Raw genomic sequence first — 24184 nt, 5'->3', positions numbered from 1 at the left:
GAGCCCTGATATAATTATCAAATTTAAAAAAAAGGAATCATTTGAATCACTTTCCTTCCAGTGGAAGTTTGCCGACAAGTTGGACATCTTGTTTATTATCCTGGGGACGATATCAGCGATCGGGCTGGGCATTTCCCTGCCCCTCATGATCATTGTGTTCGGGGACACGCTGGACGGATTCGTGAAGGGGGCGCTCGCGGGAACGAATCTGACCGAGGGCGCGTTCGTGAACGTGTCGGAGATCAGTGGGATTGATGTGAACATGCTGTGAGTTTTGATGGGTTGGTGTTGGTGACTCACTGCACTTAATGTCAATGATGATGCTTTGGAGGGAATGTAGTATGTCGTCGGTGAAGATATAGACATCGAGGTATTATAATAAGATACACCAAAAAAAACAGTTACTCAAGCAACTGAATATGATTTTGTAAAACAGTCCGTTGTAATGTAGTATGTCAATTGGAAAACTCAGACAAAGAACAATGAGGCAACCACCACAAATTCATCACACTGTTAAGTGTGGTATTCTATATTCCACAATTATAAAAAGTAGCCCAATTTCCCAATGCTTACGCTGAATCCAGATTTGTCCATACATCTAATTTATCTAGGTATACAAGCAAAACATCCTGAAAACTTTTTTGATCTTAATAACTTCATAAAAAAAGATTACTTAGCCATCAACAACAACTGATTCCAAAATTATGCTATTTTAATAATTTGTATTTATGACATTTTCATTCCTAAACATCCATAAACCCTCCAAAGCATCGTCACGACACTCTCTGTTTCACTGCAGGTGGTTTGGTGACCTCTGACCTCACTGGTGTCTCACTGGCGTCTCGCACTAACCCTTCTCTTAACCTTTGACCTCTAACCTCTAACCTCGTCTTATTATGTTTGCTCTTTCTCTCTCCGTTTTCCTGCACAGTTCCGTTTTGCCGACGGGTGGGATATTTGTCTTATCATCCTCGGCTCTCTCTTGTCCATTGGTCTCGGGATCACGTTTCCACTCATGATAATCGTATTCGGGGACACAACGACATCATTCGTGTCCAGCGAACTCGCCAGTGAACTCGAGGAAGTCCTGAGATGTTTCGGAAGTCTGATATCGAACATAACAGCGGGCGCTATCCCGCCGAATATCGAGCAGTATCTCCCGCCAAATTGTACCCACTTGTTGCCGTTGTTGAACCAAACGTCCGAGAACCTTGCCACGGGTTCTGTGAGTGGAATTAACATTGCTGACCTGCAGTAAGTTCAAAATGTCCCTTTTTGTCGAGATCAAAAACAAAAGCATAATTTTTTTTCCCTCTAATGAGAGATAAATAATAAAACATTCACAAAGTTGAATGTAAATTCTGATGCACAAGTACAATGTTGAATGTTCATTATTCGCAATCCTAAAATTTCCCTTTAATGTCGTCAAGAATATTGTTCAAAGTGCATGATGGTACGATGTACTTCCTAAATTACATAGTACTCAATATGCTGATCATTTCAAGTCTTTAACATTCTATACTTAGTCTATCATCATCATCATCATCATGATCTTAAAAGCTACTCTCTTAAGGCTTTTTTGTGATTTGTAGTGTTAACGTTGGTGGCACCCTTGCCACATGTCCTAACAAGCTACATGTTATTTGATAATATTGCAAAAGTAATGTTACAGTAATATTGTAATTATTACTTTTCTCGGTGATTTGTATGTTGTTACTTTAATTTGCTTTCTGGACAAACAGTAAAAAATCATTGATTTTTGTAATGATCGTTATTTTTGATACTTGCATATTATCAACAACATTGACAAGTCATATGAATGCTAAGATAGCACCAACTACAACTCTGTTAGTAACATATAATAGAATGTGATGTAGTAATGGAGTATAATTAATGTTTTTAGTAAATTGTGATAATCTGTTCTTGTCACATGTAAATATGCTATGTACAATCATGTATGATGAACATATAATGATATGAGGCAACATGATTTTTCCTCCCCACCACAGACAAGGCATTGACATAGAGGGGCAGATGACAACGTATGCCTACTACTACGTGGCCATCGCCTGTGGCGCGTTCGTGTGTGCGTACGGACAGGTGGCCTTCTGGACCCTGTCAGCTACAAGACAGGTGAACCGCATCCGGACCAAGTTCTTCCGTGCGATCATGCGACAGGACGTCGGCTGGCACGACACTCATGCCACTGGGGAGTTCAGCACCAGGCTGGCTGAGTAGGTGTTAACTTTGTCAAAATAACATCAATCGCAGGCTGAAACAGCCTGAAATCTCTCATTTCTTGTTTTAAGTAGACCTTTCTGTAAAGCTGAATGAAATGATGTTCTTATTATGTTTACTATTGCAGAAGGAAAATATATTTGTAGTTGGATCTTTTTCTTCTTCTGCTACAAACACATAAGGTCAATAACCTGGACCAGACAGCTGTCACCATGGTAACTGGTGCTGTAGCAGACACCCTGTGGTGTTGGATTACATTATGTAGCAATTTGCAGGACAGAATTGGACTCCTGTCATCATGAATTAAATGTATTTCTGATCAGTAAGAAGAATAAATAGAGCAGTGCATAGTTTGTTAGGCTAGACCAATGTTGTAAACCATGGAAATATTAATCTTAAAGTTTTTCGTTGACTGTTCCATCATATATTTATTATTTCAGTGATGTGAACAAGATCAACGAGGGTATCTCAGACAAGTGCGGGATCTTCCTGCAGTGGTTCACCGCCTTCATCGCTGGGTTTGTCATCGGGTTTATCTACGGCTGGAAGATGGCTCTGGTCATCATGGCAGTCAGCCCACTGCTGGGGATAGTGGCCTTCCTTATGACTAAGGTACGGACAATTCTTGTAACAGATTGAAGTAGTAAAGATTACATTCTTGTAAGAATTAGGAGAGTAGAAACAGAAAGACACTACTGGTCTCGGGCTGGGGATCAAACCCACGCCAAACCTGGGCAGCAGTCCACATGCAGACGCTCAACCGAATCGGCTAAAAGGTCTAGACCCCTCACAGGATAGTAGCTTTCCTCATGACCAAGGTACAGACAATTCTTTTAACAGATTGAAGTAGTAAAGGTTTATTTTCTTTTGAGGAATATTTTGGGGTTTATCTATGGTTGGAAGATGGCTCTGGTCATCATGGCTGTTAGTCCACTGCTGGGGATTGTGGCCTTCCTTATGACCAAGGTATGGGCAATTCTTGTAGTGTAGGGCAGCAAGTTTCTTGCTGTATCTCTGTAGAAACTCTATTGCTGTTTCTGTGGCACATACATGTAGGGCAGCAATTTTTTTGTGCCTTTTGAGCCGAAGGAGTACTGCCCTTTTTCACAAAAGTAGCATGCATTGAGTCCTAAGTGTAAAGTGAGACCCACCTTGTGACCTATATATATATATAGAATAAAGATTGGGAATCCAAATCCGGTCAATTTTAGCTTACAGTAAAGCTATTACCTAACATTCATACATGAACAGAGTCTCAGTTAGAATTGGACTTTAAGTCAAGGTCAGTTGGCTGATGTACTTGTCGAGAAGAGTTACAAACAATTAAGGGAAATTATTATTACTTTGACGTCCAAAACAACATCTGATTGAAATAGATTTAATTCTAATTTAATTCTACCAGATACTGGTATTTTTGTTCAATCCACCAACTAACCTATTCTATTCCCACCACTTCAGATGGCCTCTGCCTTTACCGAGGATGAACAGGCAGCCTACGCCAAGGCCGGAGGTGTGGCCGAGGAGGTTCTGTCCTCCATGAGAACAGTCGCTGCTTTTGGAGGGGAGAAGAAGGAAGAGAAAAGGTACTACAAAATCTAATAATAATTCAAGCAGATAACTAATTGTCTAAAGTCATAGGGTCCTTCTCAGTGACTGATGAAAAATACTGGATGCTCTCTGAAGCATCTGACTCTTTAGAGAATAAGATTAGACAGTAATGTTAATATCATTGATATAGTTTTTATGTTTACCGGAGGAAAATATAATATTATTTTTGCACAGTTTCCTCTTCTCCAAACACAAAAGGTCAATGACCTGGACCAGACAGTCTATCACCATGGTAACTGGTGTTGGGTTACATCATGTTGCAATTTTATAGCAGGAGGGATTTACATGTAGACTCCTGTCATCATACATATGAATGTGTTTGAGTAAGAACTAACAGAGCAGACCAATTATGCAAAGGTAAACATTTATAAATTTATTAATAAATGTAATATGCTTTGCAAATGTTACCTTCAAGTTTCTAGTTTTAAAATTTTGTGTTTGCTTGTAGGTACAACGCCCATCTGGTTGATGCCATGCGCAGGGGTGTGAAGAAGGCGATTTCAGCGGGCGCGGGAATGGGCGTGACGTTCCTGGTCATGTTCAGATTTTCAATTTATTTTGAATGAAGAAAGTGATTAATTTTATATCAAATTTGTCTTTATTTGTAGGTACAACGCCCATCTGGTTGATGCCATGCGCATGGGTGTGAAGAAAGCGATCTCAGCGGGCGCGGGAATGGTCATGTTCTGATTTGTAATTTATTTTGAATGATAGAAAGTGATGAAATTTATTTCAAATTTGTCTTAATTTGTAGGTACAACGCCCATCTGGTTGATGCCATGCGCATGGGTGTGAAGAAAGCCATCTCTGCCGGCGCGGGAATGGGCGTGACGTTCCTGGTGATGTTCGGCGTGTACGCGCTGGCCTTCTGGTACGGGTCCGACCGCGTCCGTGCAGGGGAGTACACTCCGGGAGGATTCCTCATCGTAAGTTCTATCATCTGCCTACTGAGACCATTTTTGGGGCACAATTCGTAGATTGGTTACAAATTTTCGTCAGAATTTGATTTTGTTCCTGAATTTTCATCTGAGGAAGTCCAATATTATTCTGTCATATCTGTCATTTTCTTCTATTTCTAAATGTCTTTGGTCATGACTATAATTTGTTGATGACAACTGCACTCACTCACTACTGAGGGGTTAGCGTCTGTTGTTCCCTGACTTCTGACTCAGAGGTTTAGAGTGCTTGCAAAGCAATACTGCCGCAAATTCATAACAATGTCATCCTTCATTTTGTATAAAAATTGACAGATTCATAGTAAACCTGATATCTTGTTTGGATGTGGAAGTGTTTAATGTTTAATTTCATGCATAGAAAAGTAGTTTGTTTAAGATGACTTTTCTTGTGTTGATCACCTTTTTTTCTGCTGTTTCTGCAGACGTTCTTCTGTGTTGTGATTGGTGCCATGTCCCTGGGACAGGCTGCTCCCAACATCGAATCTTTCGCTAAAGCTAAGGGAGCCGCAGCGTTTGTGTATGGAGTCATAGACAATGTAAGTTCCAACTTTTTATTTATACCTCAGTCAGTTGAAAACAGTATCCTTCCGTGAGAAAACTTATTTCTAATATAAACTACTCTCCTACCATATACCAAGTAGGTCCTATTGAGTGCAATATAGCTGTCAGTAAGTAAATAAAAGCTGTAATAATATTGAACCTTTTCGCAGCTGCTAAAAGGTGGGTAGTTGGTAGGGGGTGCTATGCTACATGGGCCTTATCTTGCATGGTTGAGAAATCTTGCATCCTAAATGGTCCACTGTGTAGAAATCTTGGATCCTAAATGACTGTACATTTAACCTGGGTTCCTTATCGTTTGCTGAAGTTTGATTTATCCTCATGTTTTGCTTAAAAACCCTTAAAATCCAACCATATGATAGTTACCTTTGGTTAATATGTTTTTTTATTCAATTTGAATAAAACTAAACCTTTGGTGTTTTTGTTTGCGTCTTCAGGAGCCGGTGATTGACAGCATGTCGGAGGAAGGTCATCGGCCGGACAGTCTGAAGGGCAACATCGAGTTTAAAGATGTCCACTTCACCTACCCTGCTCGCGCTGATGTGCCTGTACGTATTATTGCAGTTTAACTGTTACATTTGAGTGGCACTTAGGGCATGGTTATACATGTAGTATAATATCATGAGATTAAAGTGGGTATGTTATGTTACAGCACTGGATCTGCAAAATAACAATTCCTTTTGCATCTTTTTCAAAGCACAATTTTTACCTCAGAGTCTTTAAGGTTTAAAGCAATTGTTTACAAATGGTAGCACAATTTGCCATTGTGACCAACATTTTTAGAGCATTTCTAAGTCTGCAATTTTTGAAGTGATGTCTCCACTGTAGACTGGTGCTGGTTTTTCGATTAAGGAATGTGTTACGATTAATTAACACAAAATCTTGATTGTCACTGTCCAGCAAAATTTAGGGGGTACAAGCATACATGTTATTTGTACATGTGCATGCCTGCGTCAAGTTTACAAATTTCTGTGGTTCTACAATTGTTGTTGCCAGGTACTGCAGGGCCTGAGTCTGAAGGCAGATGTAGGACAGACAGTCGCGCTGGTCGGCTCCAGCGGCTGTGGGAAAAGCACCACTGTCCAGCTGATACAGCGCTTCTACGACCCACAGGAGGGGGTGGTGAGTTTTATATTATTATTTCTCAAAACAATATACAATGTATATAGTACTAACCATCAACAATACATGTAGCTGCAATGGCTGAAGTAGAGTGCCCACCTTGTACATGTACAATGTATGTGAATGGTCGTGGGTTTGATCCCCGGCCAAGCCATACCAAAGACTGTCCTATACACTGTATATGTAGTGGAAACAAATACAGTTACTCTCAGTCAGGTACTTACAACCTTAAGTTTATACTAACAGGGCTTCATTAACATTAAATGGAATCATACTTCATTTGGAAGAACCAGAAGAAAATAGAATCATGATGATTATCGTTACACGGTATTAAGGTTTTTCTGTATCATCAAATTGAATATATATCATTGTAACAGTAATGTACTACATGTTGTTGTTGTTGTTGGAAATGTGCTTTTAGTGATGTATTCAGGGAAACCAAAGTGTGTGACATGCTGTGCAGATTAACAGGTTTTGTAACATTTTTTTTTAAAGATTGAGTTGGATGGACAGGACATCCGCTCCCTGAACATCCAGTGGCTGAGGCAGCACATCGGTGTGGTGAGTCAGGAGCCCATTCTGTTTGCCACCACCATCGCTGAGAACATCAGGTATGTTAAAAACCTTGTCCTGCGGGACCCATATATATATATATAGGTTGCACATGCAGTACCATCTATATAGCACCTTTTATATGACATTATGTACAATTTGGGAGTATTTCTTGCACAACGCATCACACCGCAGCGATGCAATAAATGCGGGAAGTAACTTTGCCACCGCAGGGCAAAAAAGTCAAGGTCTTGATTAAGACATGAATTTATTTAAAAATACAGTGCCAGCAGGACAAGGGTTAAACTTGGTTCTTCTTGTCTCACCAATGGTCCTTACAGTCTTTAACACGAGAAATCCATAAGTCAAAAAGCGGTCATATGACCGAACATCAGTTTGTTCTCTCAGGCTCACAACTTCTATACAGTACAATTATTTTAACTTGACACTGTAAAATTTGTTTACTTTTGTGTGGCAATTAAACACCACAATAGAAGGGAATATGAGGTTGTCACGTGTTTTAAATTGATGGTTTTAAACAAGTCTTTATTACAGTATGATGTAACTGTTAGTAAGACAATTGATGCAGGTGTATGGTGTCACAATTTTGTTAAACTTGAAACTAAGATAACACCAATCCAAAAAAAAATGATATTCTGAGTAAGTTACAACCAATATTTATCAGTTTTAGCCTAATCTTTAACTAGTTTGTGTTTATAAACCTGCATTTCCCCTCTGGTCTCTCAGTCACTGACGAAAGCTAGTGGATACTAGCTGAAACGTCTGACGTTTTCAAAATCATATCCAGTTGCTTGAGTAACTGCTTTTTGGTGAATCTTTAACTCCATATAAATCGAATTCATTAAGTTTCCTGAATGTTGTAGGTATGGTCGTGAGGATGTGACCCAGGCTGAACTTGAGAAGGCTGCTCAGGAGGCCAACGCACATGACTTCATCTCTAAACTGCCACAGGTATGTAATACTATTAAATATAAATACGTTCTTTATACTTATAATGGATCTCAAATTTAAAAGTTTCTTTTGTATCACCTATATGTGTTGATACAGTATAATGGTAGCCTACACAAGATATGGTATGTCTATGTCCCTAGTGCTGAAATGCCATCCATAGGTATGTATATAAACACACTTTGTGCTAGTAAGGGATCTTAAAAGTTTCTTTTGCGTCACCTATGTTCTGCCTTTCTATAATGGCAGACAGTTTTCAGGCTGCAGAAGATATGGTATGTCTATGTCTCTAGTACTGAAATGCCATCCAGGTACATTTTCTACAAGTTAGGAAACTTCAAAGTATGTTTTGTGTCACCTATGTACTGCCTTTTTCAAGATATGGTATGTCTATGTACCTAGTGCTGAAATGCCATCCATAGGTATGTATAGAAACACACTTTGTGCTAGTTAGGGATCTTAAAAGTTTCTTTTGTGTCACCTATATTCTGCCTTGCTATAATGGCAGCCATTTTTCAAGCTGCACAAGATATGGTATGTCTATGTCCCTAGTGCTGAAATGCCATCCATTGGGCTTTTGTAGTATATTTAACAGCTGTCTTTCCTAAAATCATTGAAAGATTGATAATGACTTGGACACGGCTATAAAAACTTCATTTTTAGCTTCTCTTTCTACTAGAAAAATAAAACATTTTGCACTTAGTGCAACTGTTACAACTCATATCTTTATGATACTTAGTATTATACATTCAATCATATGTGTCATGCTTTATGCCTTATACTATATTTTTCAGAGAATAACTTGACTGTACACTAACTTGCTTGAGCCATAGAATGCATTGAATACCGATATATCTGATTCAGAATATATCTATGCTGAACACAGAAATACGAGACCCTGGTAGGAGAGCGAGGTGCCCAGTTATCAGGAGGACAGAAACAGAGAATCGCGATCGCCCGGGCTCTCGTGCGGGATCCACGAATCCTGCTACTGGATGAAGCCACGTCTGCACTGGACACTGAGAGTGAGGCTACAGTTCAGGCTGCTCTGGATAAGGTACACAATGTTACAGATACTGGTAGACTTAGTCTATTATTATATTGTTTCGGATGGCTGAGCTATATAACATCATCTGTCTTCTCTGTCACAGCCAGTGGAAGATATTAAGCTTTTCAGTAACTGGTTCAAGATTGCATTCACTTTTTTATTGCATAGTCAGCTGTTAAAAAACTGCCCCTGAGTAATAGTCCCTGAGACTCACTCACTCACTAACGAAGAGACGGTTTAATGTCAGTTGTCCCCTATCCCCCAAGGGTTAGACGTGCTTGTACATTAATGCTGAAGCTCAATCCTGTGGGTTGAGATGGTGGAAGTCCTCCCTGACATTATCCATCCATCCAATAGTAGTAAATCAACAAACAGAGAAATCTTTAATGACATTCTGCATATATTTCTGTTGTTAATAATGTTGTTAATACATCATTATGAAAATTTTGCATATCTTTTCCCTCCAGGCACGTATGGGAAGGACCACCCTCGTGGTTGCTCACCGACTCTCCACCATCAAGACTGCAGACATCATCGTTGGGTTCGAGAACGGGGTAGCCGTAGAACAGGGGACTCACGATCAACTGATGGCACAGAAGGGGGTCTACTACACACTGGTCACCACACAGGTAGTCTGAACATGAAGCACGGGATCGAGGGGTTATGGATTTGATTCCCGTCAGTACTATAGCTACAAAATGTACACTCAGTAGTTAGTATGTGTTAACTTTATAGATATTGTGACTTCGGGAAAAAGCATTTTAGACAACTTTCCTTAATCTATGAAATGAATATGAAATAATATGATATTATAGTTTAGCATATAATATAATACCTAACTTGCATTGGGAAGGAGAATGATGGGCTTTACCAGTTCCAATATTGTTCCCAACACTGTTCTTCATAAATATATATTAAGGTCTTTGTCTTTTATTTTATTTCATTTTACTGATGACAAAATTGATCAATGTTGCAATTGGCACCATTTCATTTACCTATCAGTCTATGACAAACAGGTTATGATAAATAGCAAAATTGTCATCATCATATTTTTTTTTCAGACTTTTGCTACTGAAGATGAAGAGGATAAGGATTCTGAAGAAGATGGAGAAGTCTATGCAGGTGTGTCTTTAAAATTTTAATAACAATCTATGAAATTTCTGCCAATTTTCTGCTTTTCTTGGCTTTGAAGCTGCCGACGCTTCTTTATTTAGCATAATGCTTATCTAACATTTCTTTCTAAAAGGAAGAAAAATGTAAAAAAATAAAATGAATTGTTGTTCCTGTTATTAAAAGAAAAGTGTTTGAAAAAAGGTTCAAATTTTTTTCCAAAATCGTACAGCACTATTCTATTCATTCTACTTACAATTATCACCAAAAATATGTGAAAACAATGTCATGACTTGTTTCTTCCATTCTTTAATGTTTCTTTGTATTACATGTACCTTGCCCAATGTTTAATACCATATGATTATATAATTCCTTCCAACCCTAATTATAACATTGCTGTTGCAATGTCTATAATTGCAACGCTGCCTATATTAACTGTCAACGACTGAACAACGATAAATAGAAGGTATCATCTTTAAAAACTACTTATTTATGGTGGCAAGGTAGACCTTAGCAAAACATACTTTACTAGCTGCAATTGGCAAACCCTTCCCTTATTTTAGGTCCATATTGTACATGCATGGCAACCAATGTTTAAGTTAAAATTAGGTTTGTCATGGAAATGGAAAAAGCAAAGAATTAGTGTGGCAAGGTTAGAGCTGTGTACCTAAACAAATTTTAGGTACAGGTACAGGTACAGGTACACAGGTTTAGGTACAGGTCCGGACCTGAACCTGTACCTGAACAATTCGAGCAATGTATATGCTCTTCTGAACTCCTGTAATAACAAGAAAAACATTGATATAGGTTTAATTTTTGTTTATGGAGAATGTTCAGATAAAATATAGGTAAAAGTAAAGATGTTTTTGTTTTCGTGAACACACTGTCCTTACACAGTGACCCATTGTTAACCAGCTATTTACACATTTGAGGTCACAAATAGGCATAAAATTGGTGTGAAATTGTTTAGGTACAGTACCGGTACTGAGGGATTAGGTATTTTGGACCTGTACCTAATCAATTTTTCCGGTACAGTATCGGTACTGCGTACCGGTACACAGCTCTAGGCAAGGTAGACCTTAGCAAAACATACTTTATTAGTTGCAATGCATTGGCAAACCCTTCCCTTATTTTAGGTCCTTATTGTGCATGGCAAGCAATGTTTAAAGTAAAATTTGTCATGCAAATGGTAAAAGCAAAGTGCTAGTGTTTAGTACATGTACAAAATTTTATTGCTGCTAGCTTGCTTGCTGCATGTTTATTTGCGTGTATTTTCAACATTATCATTATCATTTTCTTTCCTTCAATTTCTTTGCATTTCATTTCATTTCATGTAACCATTGTTTGTTTCCTTTGTGTGAGCTCATTTTGTTTCATGCAGATTAATTTCTTTATGCCATTTTTTCCGTTCCATGGTACAACAGAAGACATGATGTCAGGTAAACAAATTCAAAGCTCCTGACATCTTAATTTTGTCAACTTGCGGTGAAGTAGTCAGAAGAATAAAAAAGCATTTATAGTTAATTGCATGATGGGTGTTTAATGTATAATTATGGTGTCTAAGCTTCAAATAATGAACCATTTTATTGACCTTCAGTCATTTTGAATTTAAAGGTCAAAATTACTGTTGGTATGTCAATAGCTATTAGTCAGTCAGAAATCAATGCCTGTTTTGGATCTCTGTCTTTGCAGAGTAGTATGGTGTGTCAATGAATCTGGTTCATTATATAACTTTTAAGTGCATGTTAAAGTAGAAGATAGACAAAGCTTAGGAAGGCATGCCAATTTCTTTGCAAATTTAAAACTAGTAACTTGTATAAAAGCCACAGCTGCCCAATTAAGTATCTTTCAAACAATTGGAAAAAAATGCAATTTCAAGCTGTAATTGATACGAAAAGAAATCGTTTAGAATTATTCTAAAAATGGTGATTTTTTAGTATATAATAACATTCAAATTTTTGGCATAACCGCATGCTGTTTTGCACTCAATGTCTGGAAGCCTTTCCAAGTAAAATTACATTAAAATTTAAATTCAGTAGCATCACAATAGGCAAACTTAATGAATGTCATAAATAACACAACACAGAAGAAAGTTTTAAAATCTTGTCACTTTTCTGAATTCATTCGTTTTATCCTTCAACAGAGGACCTTATGAAGAAGTCCAGCATGCATCTGACCCGACAGACATCAGCCAAGAAGCTGGAGCGAACCATGTCAACTGTGTCTCGCAAGAGTGAGAAAGAGGCAGAAGAGGAGGTGTGTCTTTATCTTCAGTATCTAACTGTAAATTCATTTAAGTTTGTTTACTTAATGGCAAGAGGGGAAAGGATTTCCCAAGAACTATATTTTAAGCATACATTTGCCGCGTCACAAATTTGCATTGGAGATGTCACCCTTCACCAATGAAACACAAAAATAAAAGAAAGTCTCGTCCTAGTCTCACGTTCTCTCGCGAGACTAGGATCATTCCGTGACCAAGACGAACTGACTAGTCGTCGAAAATTCGGAGGTATGTACCTTAAGATTTAATAGTCACTGATTGAAAGAATTATCTTACTGAACTTATACTATACGTGACTGATGAATCTCTTCAACGATAAAAGAAAGAACTAATTTGAAACCTATGAACAGATAAAATGGAACACAGAAAATAGTATTTGCAATATGGTAAGTTTGTAGTGAGAGGTTACCACGCATAAAACCATGACGGCAAGTCTTTGACAATTTGATGAGTGTGCCATTGTATCCTCAACCTTCAAATCAAATCAAATCTTTATTAAATATCAACATGGCAGACGTGCCGAAGTGCTTCTGGCACGTCTGAATTGCATTGACATTTTACAATTATACAACATACAAACATCATCACAATACGTAGATTAAAAACATCATCATCATTTAAAAATCATCATCATAAGAACACATAGGTTAAAATAGTAACAATTTCAGTTAATAATACCTTTCTGTGTATAACTAAATTTCAGGAGGAGGTTGAGGACCCAGACATGAAGCGCGTGATGAAGCTGAATGCGGCTGAGTGGCCGTACATCCTTGTCGGGACCTTCTGTGCTGCCATCAACGGAGCCGTCAACCCCTGCTTCGCTATCCTGTTTGCTGAAGTCCTGGGGGTAAGTTAACAATAAACTTGTGCTTCCTTTTCTTTCCATGACACAACCTATTAAGGTGCATGCCTGGTGGTCTTGTGGTTACTAATAGGGTTGTTCACTTACATAATCTGGGTTTGGATCCCATTTAGTCTGTCATCCATCCCCATTTGAACATCTGACATTTCCATAATGGATTGTTTCATCATAAAATTGAAAACCTGTCCATCTGATACATGTTGATATACATTGTATATGTGATTCAGTAGATTTGTGTAACTAAAGTATGTGGTTCAATGCATGTGGTCAATTCAAGGACATCTTTGTAATGTACATGTAAGTTATAATTGGGTGTAGCAGGCCACCTTGCCGCGTGCCTGTGAAGCTGGTGTGTTATGCCCAAGCGTGGTTATACCGGCTATACAGATACAGAAGCTGGTGTGTTATGCCCAAGGGTGGTTATACCGGCTATACAGATACAGAAGCTGGTGTGTTACGCCGAAGGGCGGTTATACCAGCTATCCAGATACAGATAATTATGTAGTGATCATGGTGAATGTCTGTTGTGTTTCAGGCGTTTGGAATAGCCGACCCAGTAGAGCAGGAGAAGAAGACGACTCTGTACGCTCTGCTGTTCCTGGCCATCGGGGGAGGGTCCATGATCACTATGTTCCTCCAGGTAGATATTTGTTTCTTATTCTTTGGTTTTGTTAACTGTCTTCCTAGATGTATACTATACAGATATGTTGCACCCCTGTCCTTGGTACTGAAGTACATTCACACCTCTGAAAAATATTAAAACTGATACAACCCTGTCCTTGGTGCTGAATAACATTCACACTCTGATGTTACACCGCTAAATAACATAAAATCTGACACAACCCTGTCCTTGGTGCTGAATACATTCACTGATGTTTCAGCTCTGTTCTTTGTACTAAAGACTTTTGTCCTTGGTGCTGAATGACATTCACACTGAACTGGTGTTACACAATGACATGCATTCTTATATTACACCTTTTAAAAACATTCAAACTGATATCACACCCCTCTCCCTGGTGCTGAATGGCATTCACACTGAGCTGACTTACACAATGACATTCACATTGGATGTAAAAACTCGTAATAACATTCAAACTGATATCACACAATGTCCTTGGTGCTGAATGACATGCACACTGAACTGTTACACAATCAAACTGAAACACCACGAGTCTATTAAATCATTATTCACACTGAAGTATGTTGAATTGTACTTTCTACAGGGCTACTGTTACGGCAAGTCTGGAGAAATGCTGACTATGAGACTGAGGCAGATGGGCTTCAGTGCTCTACTTAGACAGGTCAGTCTTTGGGGCTAAGTTAAATCTGTATCTTTTTTTGAAATTATTACTTTGCCTTGTTATTGTGCATTTTCTTTTTCTTTGGCCATCAGTTCTGGCCCAGTTAGTATTGTTGTTTGTTGTTATCTATGTTTGTGATTTGTATACTATTAGTTGTTCTTTTTTTAATATATAATTACAGGAAATTGGGTACTTTGATGACCACAAGAACAACACGGGAGCGTTGACTACAAGATTGGCTGTACAGGCTTCACAGGTCCAGGGGGTAAGAAAGCTGCTTCTGAAATTGTAGTATCATCAGATGTCATTAATGTTGTAGTTATGATTTAGTTGTTTCTGTTTGGCTGCTTAAATAATAGCAGGCAATTCTGATTGATATAATATGCTACAGAGAGAGAGAGAGAGGAGATAGTGCAAATATTTTTCTATAGTTTTCTGTACTTAAAAGGCTACTGTGCCTATAATCAATCAAAGAAATCTATGGGGAATTGATTGTATTGTCTCCATATTTTCTTGTTCAGGCCACTGGTGCTCGACTGGGCACGATTGTCCAGAACATCTTTAACCTGGGAGTTGCTGTGATCCTGGCATTTATCTACGGCTGGCAGCTGACCCTGCTCTGTCTGGCCTTCGTGCCATTCCTGTAGATGATCACAAATTTGACTCCACTTTCTTTCAGGCTACAGACGCTCGACTTGCAACGATCATGAAGAGCATTAACCTGGGAATAGCAGCTATAATACACATTCAGCTTTCTTTCTTGTGAAGCATTTGTTACAAATTTGATTCTATTTTTTCTTTTCAGGCTACTGGCGCTTGACTTTGCACTATCTTTCTTCTGAATCAGCAGTCACAAATTTGATTGTATTTCCTTTCAGGCCACGGGCGCTCGGCTTGGCACAATTGTCCAGAACATCTTTAACCTGGGTGTAGCGGTTATCCTGGCCTTTATCTACGGCTGGCAGCTGACCCTGCTCTGTCTGGCCTTCGTGCCCTTTATGATATTCGCAGGCTTCCTGCAGATGAGGATGTTGGCAGGATATTCCAGCGAGGAGAAGAAGGCTGTGGAGGATGCTGGGAAGGTAGGTCAAAGGTCAAGATGAGGTCAAATTTTAAGAAGAGGTTAAGGGTCAAAGGCTTCCTGCAGATGAGGATGTTGGCGGGATATTCGAGCGAGGAGAAGAAGTCTGTGGAGGATGCTGCAAAGGTAGGTCAAGGGTCAAGATGAAGCCAGACAGCAGAAGTCTCGTACAAGAAAATAACAAAGTTTATTTGATTTTGAATTGGTATTAGATATTAGATTTAGTTTTTTTCTGGAATTAAAAATTCAAAGTAGTATACGATATGTGTGCCTCTGTCCCTGGTGCTGAATAGCATTTGCGCTGATGTTAAACCTTTAATTACATTTATACCAATGTTACATCCCTGTCCTTGGTGCTGAATGACATTCACAGTTTCACACTGAACTGAACCAAAACAAAACTGATGTTACGCAATAACAGCGCACAAGAAGAATTATAGCTACTGTCATGAACATGTATGCTAAATGTGGATCCCAATAAAGTCAAAGTCTCTGTCACTTGTCAATTGATTTCATGGCCTAGTTGTTAAGAAGAAACATTTCTTTAATTTATTCCTTCCCAGACTGCTGTAGAAGCTGTAGAAAACATCCGCACGGTGGCCTCCCTCAGTCTGGAGCAGAAGTTCTGCACCCTGTACGCAGACAAGCTGAAGGGGCCGTACCAGCAGTCACAGAAGAAGGCCCACATCACGGGACTTGGCTTCGCCTTCTCACAGTGCATCATCTACTTCGCCTACGCCGCCATTTTCCGTTTTGGGGCCTGGCTGGTCGCGAACGGACACATGAACTTCAGAGATGTGTTCCTGTGAGTAGTACATACTAGATTATTTTGTTACATTTTATCTCTCATTATCTCATCTATCTCTTAGTGTAATTATTTGTCCTTTGGAGCACTACAATGATCTGATAACCAGTTTTCTTCACCCTTCGTGGTTTTCTGTTTCTCGTAGCTTTTCGCTTACATGAAGATGTCCCATCTTTTCTATTGCCTACCCCTCTTCCATCCTCCATGTACTGTTCCTAATGCAAATGTTTTAATTGCATGCATGATATTATGTAATGCAGGTATATTCAATGAAAGTCATGATGATTATGGGCAAGTTCGAAGCTGGTGTGTTACGCCGAAAGGCGGTTATACCGGCTATACAGATACAGAAGTTGGTTGATTAATTCATTGGAATATTTAATCTATTAATTGTTTAGTTGATTGATTTTATAACTTCAGATCAACAGACCAATCACAAACTGATTGAGTGAAAAGGTGTCAAAGATGATGAAGAGGGGTTGATTTGCTGATTGACTAACTGAATCATTGATTGATTGGTTGATCGATTGATTGATTGATTGATTGCATACCAGACTAGTTTAATGATTACCTGCTGTGCCAAACAGTGTGCTTGGAGCTATCATCTTCGGAGCCATGGCTATCGGCGAAGCCAACTCCTTTGTCCCGAACTATGCTAAAGCAAAGACTTCAGCAACACTCATGTTTCGCCTTATCGACCGAAAACCAACCATAGACAGCTCAAGCCAAGATGGAGAAATGCCTGTAAGTGTCATAGTTGTAAATTCAATTTGATATTTAATATTTCTCCTCTTTTTCTTTTGAACAGTGTACTAGGTGCCATCATCTTTGGAGCTATGGCTATCGGACAGGCTAGCTCTTTTGCCCCAGACTATGCCAAGGCAAAATCCTCGGCCACCCGAATGTTCCAACTGTTCGACAGAGAGCCGGCGATTGATAGCTCTAGCGAGGAAGGGGACAAACCCGTGAGCTTTTCACATATAGCTGTTTCTTCAAAATTTATATTTCATAACATGTCAAGTGGTATAGGAGTGAAATACATGTATGTTGTTTGCGTATTTCACTCCATACCACCTGGTATATTGGTGAGATATATAATTTTGTTTATACAATTGGTTAACTGATTCATCTTAAAAATTTTTTTTGCAAAATAACCTAAAATTTAGCTTGAATTGAACTAGAATAGTGTCTAGAATAAAAAAAAGCTCCCCGCTGCAAATCATTTTTTTAATCTGTTTTTTCTAGAATATAGAATAGTTCATAGTAGAAATTACTAACCTTCTCCCTGCTGCCTAACCCCATAACCAATAGAGCTTGGTTAGCGACTGCTTCAGTGTGCTAAACATTAAGGAAGATGCCATTGGTTGTTTCTCAACAGCATTCATTTTATCCCTGCTGCTTAATCCCGTAACCAACAGAGCTTGGTTAAAAGTGGCTGCTGCAGTGTGCTAAGGCCATTGAGGAAAGAAAATGTTGTGTTCCCTGTATTCCAACCAACCCTAGAAAAAACTGCCTACCCTAGCCTTTTTTTTGTGGGGACATAAATTTTTTGATCTGATCAACCTTTCCTAGCTCCATGATCTGACATCTGAGTGATGACATGTTGTACAATCAGTTTTCCCACATTTTGTCCTGACATTGAATAATTTTAAGTGTCCTCATGCAAGTTTTACTTTGTTAAAGTGTATAAATTACACCACTAGAAGCAGGTGAGCAGGTGAGCAGAAATTGCCAAAGTCTAAAAAAAAAAGAAAAGATAAAAAAAAGAAAAGAAAATCCCTTCCTACCGACCCTAATTTTTTCAGGACTTAAACTGGAAACAGGAGACACAACATTTTTTTCCTAGGCCTTACTGACTGCTTCAGTGTGCTAGAGCCTTTTAGTTAGTAATAAGCAAGATGTCATTGGTTGTTAATCTCCACAGCAAAGCTGTGAGGGAGAGGTCCAGTTCCGAGACGTGCAGTTTGCATACCCGACCCGAGACAAAGTCACGGTGCTGAAGCAGTTCAGCACGTCGGTACGGCCGGGAGAGACCCTGGCCCTGGTGGGCAGCAGCGGCTGTGGGAAAAGCACCTCTGTACAGCTGCTCGAGAGGTTCTATGACGCTCTCGCTGGCAATGTGGTGAGTTGTCCAAAAGTTATCACTCGTTTGACCACAGTGAATGTGAGTTTTTTCCAGTGTGTTTGTGTGTGTGTTCACTCCTGTGCTTCCGTATACTAGTACAACTACTGGAGACTGAGGTTCTATGATGCTCTCGCTGGCAATGTGGTAAGTTTTCAAGTTACAGTGAATCTGTTCACCACTGTCAGCAAAGTTTTTTGAGTGTGTCTGAGTGTGTGTTTCTTGAATGTTTGCTTGTGTGTGTCCGGGAGAGACCCTGGCCCTGGTGGGCAGCAGCGGCTGTGGCAAAAGCACCTCTGTACAACTACTGGAGAGGTTCTATGACGCTCTCGCTGGCAATGTGGTGAGTTAAAAGATTATTTGTTAAATGTTTTACCGCTGTGAACAAGGATTTTGTTTCCAGTGTGTCTGTTTGTGTGTCTGCATGTGTGCTTCTCAACCAGTACAACTATTGGAGAGGTTCTATGTTACCATTTATATGCTGACCAGCCCGTCCAGCTACATAAAGTGACCCAACCCAATTCTCTTCAAGTTGTCCAAATTTACCATTCTTTAACATTTTACCACAGCAATTTGTCAAATGGCAGCAGAAAGAAGATTGGGACATCATGTTTTTGATTCCTTGCATTCCTGGCTAGACCTCATCCCCTTGGGAAAGGCAGTGCTTTACACGACTTTCCTTACTCCATACACCCAGGTGTAAAAGGGTAACCTGACTTCGATTGAGATAAAGATCAGTAACAGTAACTAACCGTTTCTTGTGATTTCTGATCTTCAGATGATTGACGGCAAGGACATCCGCACGCTGAACATCCAGTGGCTACGGAAGCAGATGGGCATTGTGTCGCAGGAGCCCATACTCTTCAAGTTTCCAAATTACCATTTTTTAACGTTTTACCAGTGTGTTGTCAAATGGCCAAGTCGATAGGCGAGCAGACAGAAGATTGCGAGGTCGTGGGTTTGATTCCTGGCTGGACATCATCTCCTTGGGATAGGCACTTTAAACAACTTTCTTTACTCCATGCACCCAGGTGTAAAATGGGAACCTGACTCTAGCTGGGGAGGTAAAAGGCAGTGGAAGGAGAGGGATGGGCTCCACCTTCCAATACTGCTATAAATACTGTGCCTGGACACAGTGGACTACAAACCCACTAGCCCAGCTGCCTATAGCAAAGGCTATGGGACAACCTTTATTTACCTTCAAGTACCATAGTTATCAACCAAGGATTGAGGTGTTCAAACACTCAATTCTTTCCTAGAAGTATCACAGAGTGGAACTTGCTGTCACCATGTACAGTAGGGGCATCTTAACTAACCATTCTTGTGACCTCTGACCCCCAGATGATTGACGGCAAGGACATCCGCACCCTGAACATCCAGTGGCTGCGGAAGCAGATGGGCATCGTGTCGCAGGAGCCCATACTCTTCAACACAACGATTCGGGATAATATTGCGTACGGGGACAACGAGAGGGAGGTGACACAGGCCGAGATCGAGGCAGCCGCCCAGGCCGCGAACATTCACAACTTTATCATCAGCCTGCCGGAGGTAAGTTAAGCATTGTCTGCAAGCCTGTGAAGCTTGTGTGTTATGCCAAAGGGCAGTTATACCAGCTATACAGATACAGTCTCTCTCTCTGTCTGTCTGTCTCTCTCTCTGTCTGTCTCTATCTCTCTTTCTCTCTCTCTCGGTCTCTCTCTCTCGGTCTCTCTCTCTCTACACATTATGAGAGTAATTCTTTTGGTAAATATCAGGAGGTCTGGGCGGGCTCATGCTACAAGAAAGTGATCTTGATCCAGTTTTAGCTCACTGGTTGATAGATAACACAGACTCCATGTACACAATTTACAGGTTCATAGAACCGGGGAGACATTCTCCTAGCTCTTTTCGACAAGCACAATGATTGATATCCCTGTTCCAATTTTTTGTACAGACAAAAAAGTTTTCTATATAAGGTTTGTTATTTTGTACTGAAATTTTTTCTATTACCAGTAGGTGTGTCATAATTTTTTTCATGATGAGATTTTGTGATGAGCCTTTAAATGTGTAATATTGTGATGAAATTTTAATATGTATAATTGTATTTTTTTAGGGTTATGAGACGAACACAGGAGAGAAGGGTACGCAGCTCTCGGGAGGACAGAAGCAGAGGATCGCCATCGCTCGCGCTCTGGTGCGCAATCCCAAGATCCTCCTCTTGGACGAAGCTACGTCTGCCCTGGACACTGAGAGTGAAAAGGTGAGAGTGTTTGCAACAGATGTACATGTATTTACTCTTATTACAATTGTCACTGAATATGCTCTTTATATTAACTACATGCATGTATTTTTATTGCTACTGTTGCCTGTGAATTCCGTCTTGCTACTGACTGACTTTGGTCACTTGCATGGCATTTCTAGAAAGTGTAGGCTCTTAGCTTTCTATTGATGTATAACAAATTAGGGGTATTTTGGAGGAAATGAACCAAATATAAACCCCAGCACTGAGAGCATGAGAGAAACTCCAGCAGCTTATAAGGGTTAAGACAGATATACAGAATTTATGCATTCCTCAATACCTGTATTCCATCTTGTTCTTTAGGAGCCTACTACTAAATGAAAAAGGTGTAGGGGAGACTTTCTGGATTGGTTCTAGCTAGTAAGTAAGAAAAACTATATATACAGCAGTTAGGCTACAGCAATTTTATGGGTGACATTGATGTCTGTCTGCAAAAAATGACGATTCGTAAAATATATCTTGCAGGTTGTGCAAGAGGCCCTTGACCGGGCGCGGGAGGGCAGAACGAGCATCGTCATCGCACACCGACTCTCCACCATCTTCAACGCCGACAAGATTGCTGTGATTCACCACGGGAAAGTGCAGGAGATCGGCAAGCACCAGGAACTACTGGCTAACAAGGGGCTGTACTATAAACTGGTTAACGCACAGATGAAACAGACCTAGAAACCTGCTCTTCTACAGCACGTCGGCAGAATGTATTGCACCTGCGCGAAACCCGTAATGTATTGTGCATAGCACTTTGGCAGAACGTCTCATATAACTTGTATTTGCTCATATAAGGGTAGCATTAGGAAAGTAGTTTTCAAATGTTATGTCGGAAAAGATATCGTCTGCAACAGGCAAAATTCTGATGCAACGTTGACCAAAACTTCAACGAAAACTGCCTAAATCCAGGGTTCTGCGCAGGCGCAGTATGTTCTGCAAACGGGCTCTCTTTTACTGCTTTATATAGGGACTGTTTTTACATAGCCCTGTACTTTTTCTTAAGGGTACAGAGCTCAAAGTTTCATCTCTCTGCAGTCAACGCACAGATGGCACAGACCTAAAACTCTGCTCTTTTACTGCTTTATATAAGATGCAGGCTATAACTTAAGGTTTTGAAAATAAAACCAAACAGGCTCGTCATATTTAACACATTCACAGAATTCAATCAGAAACATTTTAGATTTAAATGGTGCAAACTCCAATAACTTCAAACAAAACCTAACCAATAATATGCTTTATTGAACTGCACAATCACTGGGAAAATTGTATCCCTAAGATTTTTAAGTGTGTATGTTAAAAGCCATTCTTGTCTTGTTGAAGTTCACGCATTTTCTACTGTCATATCTCTACATGTACTTCTTCTAACATGTACTTTGTACAGTATATATAAGGTTTTGTATGCTGCCAACTGTCTACTGATGTTGTACGAAAGGTTGTGACAAGCTGCTACAATACTGTAAGACATTATCCATATCTTTTGAGCTGATGACATTAATGGTTGTGGTACTAATTACCATTTTTTGAGATTTTGATATATTTTGGTCTTATATTGTTGTACATGAAACAACATCATAGCACTACTATGGAAAGTACTTAACCAAAGTATTTTATGTATTTTGTGTACTTATAGTCAATAGAACTTCTGAATTAGTTTGTGTCTTTCTCTAACTGTATTAAAATGACTCTAATCTTGAGGTCTTTTCTGTTCTAATGATGTTAAATTTCTACGTGTGTACATGTATATATATCTATATATAGGAAACTCAGGCAATCACAATTACCAATTGTATAAACTTAAAGGTGCCTTTTTCCATGATCTTGGAAGGGTAAAAAAAATTCTGGAAATTTTAAAGTTGTCCTTGAAAAAGCTTCTCTTGATACATTACTTATCACAACTGTTAAGAATCGATTGAAGAAAACGTTGCATCATAATGACATACAAATCAGCCATACTAATCCTATTCCAGAAATGGGACAAGTTTAATAATAAGTATTTATTTGTGTGGATATATACTGTAGCAAACAGGGTAGAGCAGAAGAATTTGGGGGAGTTCAAATGCACAAGTATTAGTTACAGTATCTACAATTGTTAACCATTTTTCATTTTCAATATAGTTGAACATCATTGTGTATGTCATATATGTCAGTCTCTGAAGACTATGACTATGAACATCATAGACTCTATATAGACTCTATAGACTCTGTGTTTGGGTTTGAGATGGTTTTGCTGAAGATGATATTTCAGGTTATTAAAAAATCTTTCTGTGTAATTATAATATGCAAGAATTATATTGTACATGATACCGGTGTTCCCTCTGTAAATATTTGTTTCTCTGTTTGATTTTCAAATCAAAGGGAATTGATAGAATGGTGAAGAAACATTTGTACAATGTTTGTGAAAGAAAAATTTTATGTGTTTGAGGTCACTATCTAGTGTAGCTGAGTGATGAAAACGATTCTCTTTATACTTTCAATGACATATACATTAATGCTTTGTAATATACAGAGTGATAACAAGAGTGTTCTGAAGATTATTATGAACCATGCAAGCTTTTGTCATGACTTTGTACTTTTCAAAATACAATATCTAACAGAAACAACGTAATTGTGTTCTTTCAATTTTACTATAGGCTAAAGAGCTCTGGCAATATAGATGGCATACTTGTAATTTATATTCTTCTAATGAGTGTAATTTTTTTCATTTGTAAAAACAAATGTGTTATAATTAGATTTTGAATCAGGTACTTTGCATACTACACATGGTTTTGAATTAGGTACTCTATGCATACTATATTTTGATGTATGGATGATACTAGACCCTAGGTTTGGTTACCGTTTTGTTGTGAGATTGTCTCGGTAATATTATGTGAAAGACAAAGAAATGAAGAGTAGAACCTTTAAAGATTTTTGTAAAAATTCTTTTTTTCCTTCCCCCAAAGGGGCACCTATATACTAGTATATAACCAGGCAGCATTCATATATATTAGATATTTCTCTTAGTATTAGGTCTTTGTGCTCCCAACTTGTGTTGAATTAATTTATTCGGATCGTAGTTTAATATTTCTTTTTGCTTAGATATCACAGAAAGTTTGACAATCAAGTTATTAGAGGGGAACCTGTCTTTTTGCTGCTCTATACTGTTATCTATGGGGAGACCTGTAAGTGTTACTGTGTGGATGGTTGTATAGATGCCGGCTATTAATATGTATTCAAGTTTACAAATTCTTGTAGTAAAGTTTCGTTTGTTACTGAAGCGGTTTCTGATGATTTTTTTTTTCTGTACAAAGTCAGAACCAGTCCCCTCT

General features: G+C 39.0%; 1 protein-coding gene across 1 annotated transcript; it reads left to right on the top strand.

Moving 5' to 3' along the window:
• The first annotated feature begins 67 nt into the window (after positions 1–67).
• On the top strand, positions 68–23420 carry LOC109478081 (multidrug resistance protein 1-like). Its single transcript, XM_019779550.1, has 27 exons — positions 68–267; positions 2010–2234; positions 2679–2850; positions 3697–3821; positions 4601–4772; positions 5225–5338; positions 5798–5908; positions 6357–6482; positions 6978–7093; positions 7919–8006; positions 8890–9060; positions 9519–9680; positions 10113–10173; positions 10625–10627; positions 11586–11600; positions 12305–12417; positions 13146–13289; positions 13840–13944; positions 14528–14605; positions 14787–14870; positions 15484–15687; positions 16250–16491; positions 17300–17456; positions 18416–18613; positions 19955–20161; positions 20706–20852; positions 21357–23420. The coding sequence occupies exons 1-27, from the start codon at positions 146–148 to the stop codon at positions 21555–21557; spliced, it is 3663 nt and encodes a 1220-aa protein (XP_019635109.1). The 5' UTR covers positions 68–145; the 3' UTR covers positions 21558–23420.
• The last annotated feature ends 764 nt before the right edge of the window (positions 23421–24184 follow it).

This window comes from Branchiostoma belcheri, unplaced genomic scaffold (genome assembly GCF_001625305.1).
Source record: "Branchiostoma belcheri isolate BF01 breed outbred unplaced genomic scaffold, Haploidv18h27 scaffold42, whole genome shotgun sequence".
Lineage (NCBI taxonomy): Eukaryota > Metazoa > Chordata > Leptocardii > Amphioxiformes > Branchiostomatidae > Branchiostoma > Branchiostoma belcheri.
Note: the sequence above shows the minus strand (reverse complement) of the source record. Positions and strands in the feature narration are given on the sequence as shown.